The sequence below is a fragment of the Cinclus cinclus genome, chromosome 8 (assembly GCF_963662255.1).
Source record: "Cinclus cinclus chromosome 8, bCinCin1.1, whole genome shotgun sequence".
In the NCBI taxonomy this organism is placed as follows: Eukaryota; Metazoa; Chordata; class Aves; order Passeriformes; family Cinclidae; genus Cinclus; species Cinclus cinclus.
In genome coordinates, this window is record NC_085053.1 from 16191245 (window position 1) to 16203323 (window position 12079).

A 12079-nucleotide genomic window follows, 5' to 3' on the forward strand; every position below is an offset into this window, starting at 1 on the left:
AACTTCAAGACTGTACCAGACATGACAGGTCATAAACACTGCTGTGTTTAATTGTAAGCTTCGACAGATATTTCTGGTCATTCAGCCTGTGCTTTTGGCTCAGAATGTATGTTTGTAGGGCAGTTCAAGGACTGGAATAAATATTAATAGCCCACCAGAAAGTAAGGCATTCTAGTACTTTTATCCAAAAACACCTAGACTACTGCATACACATTCAACACAAAAAATAAGCCCTTGTTTACAGGTATAAATAAAGCAGTATGCCAGAAATTTATAGGGTGTTTTTTATAGCTTGATCAAACAAAAATATTAAATACGCTCCCGTTTAAGTTAACTTTAAACCTAAAGGGGCTCTGAGAAAACACTAGAGCAAGTTTTGCCCTCACTCAAACTGACAGCAGCAGTGCAATTTAGCATATTGGATAACAATGCGGACAGCAAAGGGAGAGACACTCAGTATTTTTAAAAAAATATTTATTTTGGTAAAAATAGAAAGACAGTAAATTTACACAACATCCCAATTCCTCCTAAACGCTTATACACCAAAAGGTCATTTTTATGACAGGAAGTCTTCAAATAGAAAATATACATCTACTCCTGAAATGCTATCTTTCTAAGTGAAATGGAGCTCAAAAATACACTCTGTCCCATCCCACTGTACACAGTCTGAAGTCACCAAATTGGACAGCAAGATCTAATCACTTCATCATAAAACAGCAAACTATTTATTAGGGACTTATCTTCAAAAGCTTGCCTTGTAAACAGAATCAACAAACTTAATACAAAATTGCTACTCTTACTAAAAGATCTATTAAAACAGTCTAGATTATTCTCAGGTACAGAGGATGGCTTTGTAAGGGTTTTTTGTTTGGTTTAAATTAAAAAAATTAAAAAAGGGGGGTGGGGGAAGAGGGGCAAACTCTAAGACATTCAATATTCCCAATGGCACTAATTTGATTAAAGGAAAACATTTTAGTACTATGGCCATCTCAGTTCATAGGATAATGTATCAAGTAGTTTTATTGTAGGTATTTTGCCAGGAAAATGTCTTTTAACACTTTTTAACAATGCACACTGCTGAAGGCTTACTGACACATAACACGCTGAAAAACCTTGGCTCTTAAGGTCTCACTGCGAAGTACAGCTGAAATAAGATTCTACCAGTGAAACATTTCACTCAACATCAGCATACAAAAAACCTGACATTATAGCTTTGTTTCAAAAAATTTCCGATCCTCATACAAGCTGTTTTCTACACCACATGCACAATCACAAATTCAGAATGTGACCACTCTTAAGGTCAAGAGTATTTTGGTCAGGAGACAGAATATACAGTTTTTGTCCTTCAGCTTGGGAATAAAACTCTGAGATACTGGTTTTACTGCAGTCAATGGAAGGACAAGGCTGGACTCCACTTCTGTAACTATTAATCCCCTTTTCTTGAAAGAATAAAAACTTCTAAATGACACTGTCAAAAAAATCTCCTCAATTAACATCTGTCATGCAAATGCTGAAGGAGCCAAAATCCTAGTACTTTGTTTCATCATGAAGGCAATTGTTTGTCTATTTAACGTTTCAGAATAAGACTGCATCATTTTCACATCCTATCTTTTGACTTTTAATCTAAATTTCTAAATCCTTCTTAGAATTAGTGAAATCCTTTGCTTAGAATGGATAATCAATATCAGCTGTAATACAATCAATTGTTGATTAAGACTTGGTATATTAAAACCAACTGCAAATCCCATGTTTTGCAAAAAGAGACTTCTCATTCCTCCCAAGCCTTCCGCAGACTTCTTGTAAAGAAATTGAAATATTTCAATGAAAATACAGATATGCTATTCATGGAATCGTCCTGAATATGTTCAATAACAATACATCCAGAAAAAAAGATAACAGAAATATTGAAAGAGGAAAGATATACAGGGAAAAGATTCAAGGGGAAAAAATAATTAAACTGAATTTCCTCCTTCACTTTGCAGAAAGTGAGATGCATAACCATAATCTCTGTCCAACTGAAAAGGGTGCAAAAAGACAAGCAATGTAAAATGAAATGGTACTGCCTTTCAATCTGCTGTCCAAGAAAGATCAGTCCTATATTACAACATCAGAAAATATAAACAATGAGGGTGAGGAATATATACAAAGGTCTTATTTATACTTCACAGGATTATATATATATAAATTTATATACTCTACTCTCTCACCTATATATTTTTACATATATTAGGAAAAAAGAAGAAAATAAGATCATCTGAGAGAAAAGCCACTACAGAAGTAAATAGAGAATATATGCATTTTAATTTAAGGAACCTAAGAACCCATCCCTACACTCTTTACAGTTTTACAGCAATTATGCACAAGGTTTGCATAAACACTTGAAAATCATCAAAAGCTGTTTTATCAAAACAGCACTTAAGTTTTACATATGTTTCAACACAAATTAGTATTCAGAATTAAACAGCAAGCTGATAAAAAAAAAGGATAAAAAGGATGTCAGCTGTCATTTTAAACTCTAACTAGATGCAGAAAGTGGACATGAAGAAGGAAGGCAAAGACTAGGCCAAAGCAATAGAAAGGTTCTTTGCAAATACTTCTTGTAATTCAATTAGCTTTTTAATTCTTTCACTGCCTGAGACTTCTAACTACTCATGATGAATTGTATCAGTAAAAGAAAGCTTGAATAATAATTATTTTAGCAGTAATGTTATTGAAACCATGATGACAAAAGGATATTGCAAAGTAAGAACAGCAATCATATGCTGAATACTAGAGACAATAAAAAGACACATGGATGCAGCTGGGTTCTCTGCAGACACAGCTGCAAAGAATACCTGTATGGTAAAAGCATTCACAGCCACAAAGAGCTGAACTGTAGCAATGAAATAATCCCTTGGTAACACACAGACACTCAATAGGAAGCCAGTCCCTGACACTCAGGGACATCCTACAGTACCACTGAGGTCCTGATTGTCAGAATATTCCCAACACAGAACCACATAAAACAGGAATGTTTCTGTGAGTATCAATACATGGTATCTTTAGGGAAGTGTCTGGCTGTAGTAATTGTGTCGAGATGGACACGACTGGCACCACCACCAATCCTTTATTAAAAGCTTTTCATGCCTTCTCTCAGGCAACTCTGAGTCCTTTTCTTATAGACAGCTCCACACAGCACAGACTCCCTTCCTCATTAGCTGCTTCACACAGTTCTGAATCCTTCTCTTACAGGCAGCTCCACACAGCAGACTCCCTCCCACTGCAAGTTTCCCTCTTCCATCTGCATGGCTGCCTAACCCAAACCTGTCCCTTACCTGGCCACCTAACCCGATCTGTCTCTCACACAACACATTCTTACCTCATCTGCCCCTTGCACAACTGCACGTCCCTCACCTCCTGACAGCACAGCCATCAGACTCCATCCTGAACTGCAGCAGACTCCAATTCCAGCTACAACTCCAACTGGAACTGTCTCTTGACTAGCTGACCCACTCTTTTACAACCCCCATGCTCATTGGGCAGGCAAGGCTGTTTCCACTCCTCAGCAATCAGTACAGCTGTAATTCATTGGGAAAGACTGCCTTCTGCACTATTCTTACAAACTATTCTACTACACCTGGGCATACCAACTTTAATCTGCATTAGCAGTTATTCTGATAGAGGCAATTACTGATAGGAATGCCAAATGGAGGGACTTGAGTTCTCCAGAAATTGAAAAGGTTGGTAGCGAGGAGCTGGGGGGTGAATAAAGAACCAGCTACACCAATTCCAGCAAGGAAAGAAGTTTGCTTTTCTCTCCTAAGTGGGTGAAGACTTCTCTGAATGCCACCATTCTCAAGATGCTGGGCTTTGAACATAACAATTTCACAGAGCCACAGGTTTTCAGGGGAGTGGGCGAATCTAACACAATGGGTGGGCTTGAGCACCACATGAAGCAGAGGGTTTGAAAAAGATACTGCCTGTCCCCCAGACTGCAGCTAAGAGCCTGTACATATGTATGAAAGGCTGCAGCCAGCTGGCCAAATTTCAGATGCCTCTCTCAACACTGGAGTCCTTTCGCTCAGTCTTTTATCTTTTATTTCCAGTTGAAAAAATAATGCAAATACACGTACTAGTTCAGCTATTTTTCTACAGCATGGAACTCTCATTATGCTTGCCAGGCTAGTATTTCAGATATATAAACAGATTTCAAGCAAAGCTCTTACCACTATTTTAATACTGCTTTGACAAGGTTTAAATACACTTCAGATGAGTGACAAAAACTACAGATTGCACACAGTTACACAAAAAGACTGTCTTTTGATCCATTGAAGTGATAATACATGGAGGATTCCATATGCAAAAGCCATCTATTTCCCAAGGAGAACCAAGAATTTGAGGGAAGGTGCTCATTATTAGATGAGAAGACGCTGTCTGGCCACAGTAAGTCTAGCTGTAAGTGACTCATGGCTGCCAGTCAGTAGATATGGAAATTACTTCTTCATGAACCGCTCAAATGTCCCTAACTTCAATAGCCAGGGCAATACAAAGCTATGTAAAGAAAAAAAAAATCCAGCTTCAAAATATGTCAGCGTCCTGAAATACAGAAGAAAATAAAAATTTCTACGATTTATTTCACTTCATACATACGTAGAACTAATGCTGGCCAGGGGTTCAAGCACAGAAGCACAAACAGGACAGGATGGCTGTGGAATGTGTCTCAGGCTGCTTTATTATTATTTTTCCCCCCCAAACATCAGTCTCATTACACGGCTGGGACTGGAAGCAGGAAGATGCCACCACCTCATGTCCTTGGCAGCAGCTGCAGAACATGATGTTACAATGCAATTTGAAAGTTTTTTGACCAATCACAAAAAAGCAAAAGCATATTGACAGTAGCTCCATCCAACCATTGTAAGTACATGCACCTTTGGTTAAAACAATGCTTGCTTATTTCAAATACAATACCTACTTGTAAGCCTTAAAATACAATGCACAGAGCTCCATTATTAAGCTTAGACCTTCCTAACATCTAGCTAGATACACTTTTCTGCAGCTCAGAGAGTTATTCTAGCCAAGTGCTAATACACAGACCATTGTTCTATTTGTCCTTGTTTTCTACACCTCACGTAACTTTTCTGCTGACAAACCTTATGGTTTCCACTTAGCTCTAATTGCAGTTCTGCTGTCTCTGAGGCCTGCTTTCTTGCAGCTTTCCCAAAAACCTCTAATTTAAGGATTTCCACAAAGAAGCACAGAATGGCTTGGGTTGGAAGGGACTTTGAAGATCATTTAGTTCCAACATCCCCACCATGGGCAGGGACACCTTTCACTTGAGCAGGCTGCTCAGAGAGGTGTAGAACCTGTCCATAAATACTCCAAGGGATGGGGCATCTTCAACTTCCCCTGGCAACCATGATAAGCTGGAAAGCAGTGGTTTCATCTCTGACAATAAATCCAAGGTTTACATAGTTTAACAAGGTCTCTTTTGGATAGGCAGTATATATATACTAGCTTCTAGTGAGTGCTAAAGAAAAAAAGACATAGGAACTTCCAATCATTGGATCTCAGAGGTATATTGCAGAAGTGAAAATTTTACTTACTTTTGCCATGCTCAGAGTAGAAAATACACAAGAAAAACAAAGTGAGCATGCCATGGCATGCCATTATACCATAATGCTGCTGTTTTAGTTGCTTTAGTGCAGAGTAAATAAAGGCATTAAATGTAGTTTTTCCTGATTTCCAATACTGTCACCACTTTCCCTTTTAGAGTGCTAAGCATAGCAAGAAAACCCGCTAGGTATTTCATTATTGAAATAACCCAATTATCTATCTTCCTAAGTAAAAACAACCAATGATATGGAAGAACAGGATGCAGAACTCCTTTGAACATTTTCTCCAGAAGTTGTCAGCCTTGAACTCACAGTTAAACTTTCTCACAGCTGTCATTACCAATTTTTAATATTGCATTAATTCACAATGAAGAAGAACGCGATACTCACATTCTTTTGACAGTCCCACAAGCCTTTTCTGTCCTAGAGAAGTGACTGTAAACGTCTCTTTTCCAGGATTTCCAGAGAGAATGGTACTGTAGTTCTACATGCTCTTCAACTTAAATTTGTGCCTTACTAAGTAACATAGATATGTACTGGCCCAAAACTGGCCTTTTTCAATGGAGAATCCAGAAAGATACAAATGCCTTACCTGGTGATTGTTTCATCCACTGCCCATTGCTGGAGGGTCTGGGAGTGACTTGGAGGTGTTTATGTTTTCTCAAGTCCAGTTAATCTCACAGAACTGCCCTCAAAATATCTCTAACAAAAATATCCCTGTCAGATAACTCTTCAGCACAGCATCTGCACAGCTCTCAGCACATCACCAGTTTTCCAAGTTATTTCACTACAAGTGCAATGCCTGCAAAGTAGGTCCAACAATACTGCAGTTTCTCACACGCATCCTTTTAGAAGGGGAAAGGTATTTTAGAAAGTTATGAGACTCATTTCCACTGTCAGAATCAGCAGTTGGGGTACCAGCAAAAGGGGGTGAGATCAAGGCACAGACTCCATTAGCAAGTCTGAGCTGCCTTGGTATGTGCTTGGGAATGTGCATGGCTCTGTACTAGTCAAAGTTCAGACATTACCAACCTCACAGAAAATAAAACACCAACAGCTGCAACATTTATTCAAAAAGTCATACAGAAATAAAAACACAAACAACAACATAAATAAGAAGTAGAACAAAATTCATACAATTGCTCAATATCACAATTTTCAATGGGAAGTACAATTGTCGTATGGGAGTAGTTTAAAATTTATTCTGAAACCTTCTGGGACAACTGGAGGCATGGTGAAAAGGGAATGGTAAGAGGGAACCAAGTGAAAAAGTATGATAAAACCAGCAAGTGGAATAAAGTTCTACTGGATGGAGATATACTAAGGAAGCAGCACTACAATTCTTATTTCAGGAAACCCAGTATACAATAAAACAGTTTCGGAAGGAATGCCTTGGACTACACAGCAGCAAATAATAATTACTGGGTAACAGGGCAATATTTAGAAAAAAATCTAGGAAATTATTTGCATTGCTGTGTGTGGCCAGACCTGCCAACAATCACAAACTCCTCTTTATAAATGTTTTATGTCCTTCTTTATAAATGCTCAATTACAAAAATAACAATATGCTAAGGAACCATGAGTGCTATATTAGAACACACAACTCAGTAAGTTTTCTGAGGGATTTTCCAACAACATGCAACAGGAAAGCCTGCCAACAGATTTTTTATTTCTAAATAAAGGAAACATGAAATGCCTATCATTTCATCATCCCAAAAAAGCATAAAATCTTGCATGACCATAAAGCATAGGACTTAATAATTGGGAAGTTAGATCATTTAACTTCAAGGGAACAGTGTTTTTTTTAGCACACACTGCTTAGAAAGATATTACTCCAGCAAGGGTCACATATGCTATGAAACCACCTTAATTTTTTTTTTTTAATCTGCCAATAAATCATCTATTAAATTTTCTTCCTACATTAATGAAAAGAGCCTTAGCCTTTCAAATTATTTATTAAAAAAAATGAAAAAGTGACATATTAAGAACTTCTTTTAAAATACAGACTTCTATACACTGAATTCAAGACACTAAGTTTACAGATATGAGCCATTATTTTGTTTATCACTTCACAGAAGAAATAATCCCAGATGACCGCTAAGAAGTTTTCCAACTTGATCTGAAGGAGGTTCAATCCTTGCTTTCCCTGTTATGGTGTATTGTGTTTCTCAGACAAAGACTTCCTCCAAATGCAATATGTAAACATCACTGATATACTAGCAAGTAGCATTATTATTTTATTTCCCCCCCACCAAAAAGCAATCCTTTTCCATCTCCTATCCTCACCTTCTCTCATCAATCCTACGGACTTCAACCCTCAAACAAGAAACTGTCATCTCCCACTTCGCTGGCCTAACCTGAAGTGCTTCTAGTGCTTGGTGTTGTAAAACACTATTATTTTAACAGATGAACTAGAACATATGTGAACTTCCTACTTCCTACCAATAAGTCACAAAATCATGGGGAAGGAAGAGAAGATAGGGATGGATTACATCCAGCTGGATCTTTTTTTTTGATCCAACTCATAACAAATACTAATGGCAATGCAGGAGATGGCATGGTACATGTTAAACATGTTAAATGCTAGGTCAATTTATACCAAAGGCAGAGTTGCACTCAGTAGGCTTCCAAAACAGTCAGACATTGTTCCTGTTCCAGGAACAACAGTGAAACCTCAACATTTGCCCTTCATGAGCAATACTCTCTATTAGGGCCGTCCACTCCTAGAGCTAGCAGACATACACCTACACCAGGCTTAAATAAAAACATTAAAGTTCTCACTGACAATTAGGGGCAGCTTAGTCTGGAGAGCATGCTAATTTATCATGTAAACCTGAAAATAATACGAAAGATTAATACCTGTAGGTAGAAATCTCACAAAAAAATATTTCAAACTGTTCAAACGCTGCTCGTGATCTCACCACTACAAACTACTTGTAAAGAGCTGCAAATAAGTTAAAATTAATATTTTTATTTACTTTTCTTTAATTAGGAAGTTATTTTTCATATGAGAAAGCCTACAGGTTTACAAATAGCCTTTTAAAGAATCATAGCAATTTTGTCACAAAAAGCAGCAGCAGCAGCATTAGTGATGGTCATTTGCTTATATGCCCTATTCTTCTCAACTAAGAAGTCTGCCATGGTGACCAAGTTTACCCATATAAAGTCTTACAGGAAAAAAAAGAGGTTCCCATTCTTTTTTTTCACCCAGAAACATGCTCCAATTTCACCTTACAGGCAAGATATTTTAAGTTATTAAACTGAAATTAGAGCCTGCAACTGTTCACTACAGAATATGGAGTTGCTCATATGTGAAGGATTTGGATAAAACCCTTTCTGTCGGAGAGTACAGTTGAACATTTTTAGAACTGCTAATAAGACTGCACAATTATTTTGCTATCAAATCTCAAGTCATTTGGTTATCCTAGCCAATGCCTAACTCTTACAAGAACTTTCCAAGATGACAGCTTATCATATGATATATCAATGCAAACACATGGCATAGCTCAAAACCCAGTCCCCAAACGCTGTGCAAGGAGACTTCTGACATAAAGCACCCTGTGAAACACAACTGAAAGACCGAAAGAGCTACTTTGTCCTTACCCTCAAATAACAGTATCACTTCACACACACCCACACCATTCTTTTAGGAGGAAGGGAGAAAAATTAGCCTTCAAGTGCAGTAAGTCAATTAATTACTTTGATCTGGAGAAAAACATTTTCTATAATGCAGCTCAGTAGAAATCTAACCAATCATGATAGTAGAAAAACAGCCATGTGGAAATCTTAATATTTGCTAGTCATAAAATACATACCAAACATGTGATAAGAGAGACATTCAGACAGCTAGAAGCTTTTTAACAGAGCGTACTCTCGCACTAAAAACTGGAATCCGAGTTGAAAGCTGCTACAGAAAGTTCTTTTCCCCTTCCTTCCACGGGTTTTGGAGAGCCACCAGTAAGCTGCACACAAAGCAAATTCTCCCATTTCACATTTAAGAAACTTCACAATAGTTTTCCCTTCTCCTTAAGAAATAAAATCAGCAGAAGATAGTAATTAGATTCAAAGCACCATGAATATTTTAATTCTCTAAATATCTAAGTTAAACATGTCCATTGCATATATATTAAGGAGGAAGAAGTTTTACCAGCAAAATTCTTTATTCTCACATGCATTATGTTATTCTTTTCATGCCAGGAGGTAGATTTCCCTAAAGTAACACACACTGTGAGCAACAGAAGCACTGAAGCTGTGGCTGTGAACCACTTTAAAGCAGATGTATACAAAATACCACTGAACCTTCAGCACTATGGCAACACTTGCTTGCTTTCTCTTCCAATTTCATTCATTTTCTTCTTCAAATGTTTGTTTACAGTTATTGAGACCCTGCAAAAAAAATGCCTCAATTATAATTAGAAAGAAATTTCAGTTAAGAAGTATGCAGAGTAAGGGCCTCCCTCAACTCAAGCAAACCACTGCAATTTCCAGGGCCCTAATCACTAATATGCAGTTCAGAGAGAGCCACGTGGAAAAGAAATGCTGTGAAGGAAAATCCCAATGGCATTCATACAGCTCAACATTAAGTTATGAGGACTCTTAAAAACTCATTGTTAAACTTCCCATGTCACTCAAATCCACTTCTACTGTTAACACCAGAAGGAACACGATGTGCACTTTTCTTCCGACAAACTTACATTTACACTATTAACTATTGTTAATAATCTAAATATCTTAGTATAGTCAAATAATAGGAGAAAGCAAATCCACAATGTTTGCAAACCAGTTCCTTATCTTGTATACACCAGAAGTCTCAGTGCTCTGTTTTCATAACTCCTAGGCACCACAAACTAGGTTGAGAATGGTATTTTTTCACATCCTGGAGACCCTCAATTAACCAATGTAAAATCTTCACAAGTCCTGCAGCCTTATGTACAACAGACAAAGTAGTAAGGAAGTTACCGGCCAGGGAGATATTACTCTTAAAATATCCTTTTAAGGCAGGAAAAGTAGAAGAAATTTTACACAAGAGATTTTTAGTTCATCGCTGTTCACTGAAGCACAGTCTAGGAAAGTGACAGTCTAGGAAATCACTAACTACACTCAGCAAATGCAGAAAATAACATCCTACGTTAAATGAGAGTTAAACAATTTACCCAGTTATTATTAAGAGCAGCGCCTTTAGCTTTCCTTTCTTTACGCCGTGCTTTCCATTACAGTGTCAAGCGTAAGTAAAACGTCTGAATTAGAAATCGGATGTGAAGATGGTAATTCGCTGCAGCAGCAGCAGAACCAGCCTCGGTTTGGGCAGCAGGGCTGCCGCTCTCCTCCCTCGCCAGGTGCCTGAGGAGCACAGGCAGGCCGGCCGCTGCCCACGGCCGTGAGTACCGCGGCTCTGCTGACAAAACCCGTCCAGACACTACGGACACATTCGCCTACCCAGCACTGACCTCTCACGGGTCTGTCGGTCTCGCAGAACAAACAGACGAACTCAGAGGCCGAGGGTGCCGCGGACAGCCCCTTCCGCAGAGCGGCCGGCCCGCACCGATCAGGTCCCGTGGCTCTGGGGCACGGCAGCGCCCGGAGCTCCCCCGGCCCGGCCGTGCCCCCTCAGCCCCGGCGCTGCCGCCCCCGGCCCGGCCCGGCCGCGCCCGCCGCCGCTCACCCAGCTTGCCGCGGGACTCCTCCAGCTTCTGGATCTGGTTCTCCAGGAACAGCACGGCAACCCCGAAGACCAGCACCGCCAGCAGCTGCAACTTGGGCGGCAGCATAATCCTGAGCAGCCCCATGAGCAGCAGCAGCAGCAGCGCCGCCCGCCCGGGATCACGACATAACGCGGAGCCCGGCCCGCGGGGACCGGCGGGAGCCGCGGGGACGGCGCGGGCGATAGGGACGGAGGGAGCGCGGCCGGGGGCGCGGACAGGGCCCGGCGCCGCCGCTCTCACATCGCCGCGCGCACGGCCCGCAGAGCGCCCGCCCCGCCCGCGCGGCCCGGCCCCCGCCCCGCCGCGCCCCGCCCGCCCTCCCTGCGTGCGCTGCTCGGCAACCGAACGCCCGGCCGCGCGCCCGTCCCCGCCTCCGTCTCCGCAGCCGCCGCCGGGCCCCGCGGCGGGCCCCGCCCCTCCTCCACCATTGGGCGGCGCTGCCGCGGCCTCGCCCGTCTCACAGTCCGATTGGCCCGGGGAGGAAATCGCTCCGCCTGCCCTGCCGCTCTGAGCCGCCGGAGCGGGGCGATGTCCCGCCTACAAGCGTCCGTTCCCGCTTGGAAGGCGCCGCTTGTAGTCCCGCCCACCCGCCCAACCTCGTTGGGCTGAGGCACGCTGCCCGCGGGGATAGCACAGCACTATTGGTTGGACCGGCTGTCAGTCTCCGGGCCGGGGCCGATGTGCCGCTTTCAGCGGCTCCGAGAAAGGGGAAAGGGCTTTAGTCGGGGTTGTTTCCGTAATGCCCGACCAGCTGTTGGGGAACGACAGTTCCTACAGCGTCGCTGC

General features: G+C 41.2%; 1 protein-coding gene across 1 annotated transcript in view; it reads right to left on the reverse strand.

The window, feature by feature from the left end:
* Window positions 1-11477, reverse strand: part of HS2ST1 (heparan sulfate 2-O-sulfotransferase 1) — a 77724-nt gene extending 66247 nt beyond the window's left edge. The window contains exon 1 of the mRNA XM_062497431.1: window positions 11254-11477. Coding sequence (XP_062353415.1) covers window positions 11254-11377 — 124 coding nt within the window. The 5' untranslated portion in view covers window positions 11378-11477. The remainder of the gene's footprint in view (window positions 1-11253) is intronic.
* Window positions 11478-12079: the final 602 nt, after the last annotated feature.